Source organism: Notothenia coriiceps, unplaced genomic scaffold (genome assembly GCF_000735185.1).
Source record: "Notothenia coriiceps isolate Sejong01 unplaced genomic scaffold, NC01 NC01_scaffold00017837, whole genome shotgun sequence".
NCBI lineage: Eukaryota > Metazoa > Chordata > Actinopteri > Perciformes > Nototheniidae > Notothenia > Notothenia coriiceps.
In genome coordinates this window covers 1-1,398 of record NW_011350538.1, presented here as the reverse complement: position 1 = coordinate 1,398, position 1,398 = coordinate 1, and the positions used below count along the sequence as shown (strand labels likewise).

The window sequence follows — 1,398 nt, the reverse complement described above, 5'->3', positions numbered from 1 at the left end:
TGAAAACATTTCTTCATTTCATATATCTTATCTTATCTTGTTTCTTCTTGCACTATTTTTATTGTTTTTGTATTTGTTTCATGTCTTATATATGTATTGTTGGAGGAGCCTGTGAATTAAACTTGTCATACAGTGTGGATGTGACGACGATAAAGCCCTTTAAGTACTTTGAATCCAACAGCGGGCTATTTTAAACCATATTTCTGCAGCAAGAGGAAAACAATTCAATGTGGGAAAATGTATTCTATGTTGTATTGCCGTCCCCACCTTCTTCTCCACCTTCTTCTCCACCTTCTTCTCCGGCTTCTTCTCCACCTTCTTCTCCGGCTTCTTCTCCTGTCTCTTCACGTGTTTCACCTTCACCGCCTTCTTCCTCAGAGACTCCGACTGCTCCTCCTCCTCATCCTCGCTGTGCCACATCTGCAACAGGACGAAGCGTCAAACCACAGGAAGTGTCTGTTCTGGCAGCTGATTGGTCAGAAACGCTCAGTCTCACATACTCACCAGGTCTCTGTATCCGGCAGCTTTGTACTGCTCGTAAAGCTCCAGCTCGCTCTCACTGAAGGCCACGTCATCATCATCGTCATCCTCCTCCTCATCATCATCCTCCTCCTCCTCTGTATAATGCCCCACCCCTTTCCTCGTTAGGCACCGCCCCCTGCTGCTCCGTTTCATCTCCTCGTCTTTGACTCGAAGCATCTTCTGCTCAAAGACAACATTAAAGGAATGAATATATATTTTAAAGGTCACCTATTATGAAACATCCACTTGTTCATGTCTCTTCTACATCAACATGTGTCCCCTCTTCTTCATGTCTCTTCTACATCAACATGTGTCCCCTCTTCTTCATGTCTCTTCTACATCAACATGTGTCCCCTCTTCTTCATGTCTCTTCTACATCAACATGTGTCCCCTCTTCTTCATGTCTCTTCTACATCAACATGTGTCCCCTCTTCTTCATGTCTCTTCTACATCAACATGTGTCCCCTCTTCTTCATGTCTCTTCTCTTCATGTCTCTTCTACATCAACATGTGTCCCCTCTTCTTCATGTCTCTTCTACATCAACATGTGTCCCCTCTTCTTCATGTCTGTTCTACATCAACATGTGTCCCCTCTTCTCCATGTCTCTTCTACATCAACATGTGTCCCCTCTTCTCCATGTCTGTTCTACATCAACATGTGTCCCCTCTTCTCCATGTCTCTTCTACATCAACATGTGTCCCCTCTTCTCCATGTCTGTTCTACATCAACATGTGTCCCCTCTTCTTCATGTCTCTTCTACATCAACATGTGTCCCCTCTGTGGAAAGAGATTCTGAAAGTTTCAGGAACAAAGATTCTCTCTCTTTTTGTCCTGATCCATTTCTATAAAAACCTGTCTGAAAATGAGCTGACCAA

At 43.8% G+C, this 1,398-nt stretch overlaps 1 protein-coding gene across 1 annotated transcript; it reads right to left on the bottom strand.

Moving 5' to 3' along the window:
• Window positions 1–267: 267 nt before the first annotated feature.
• On the bottom strand, window positions 268–706 carry LOC104950574 (CXXC-type zinc finger protein 1-like; the record flags this gene model as incomplete). The annotated part of the gene is made up of 2 exons (XM_010777111.1): window positions 505–706; window positions 268–420 (listed from the first exon to the last, which is right to left on the bottom strand). Coding segments are annotated over exons 1-2 (348 nt in total), but the record flags the coding sequence as incomplete, so codon positions are not given.
• Between the last annotated feature and the right edge of the window lie 692 nt (window positions 707–1,398).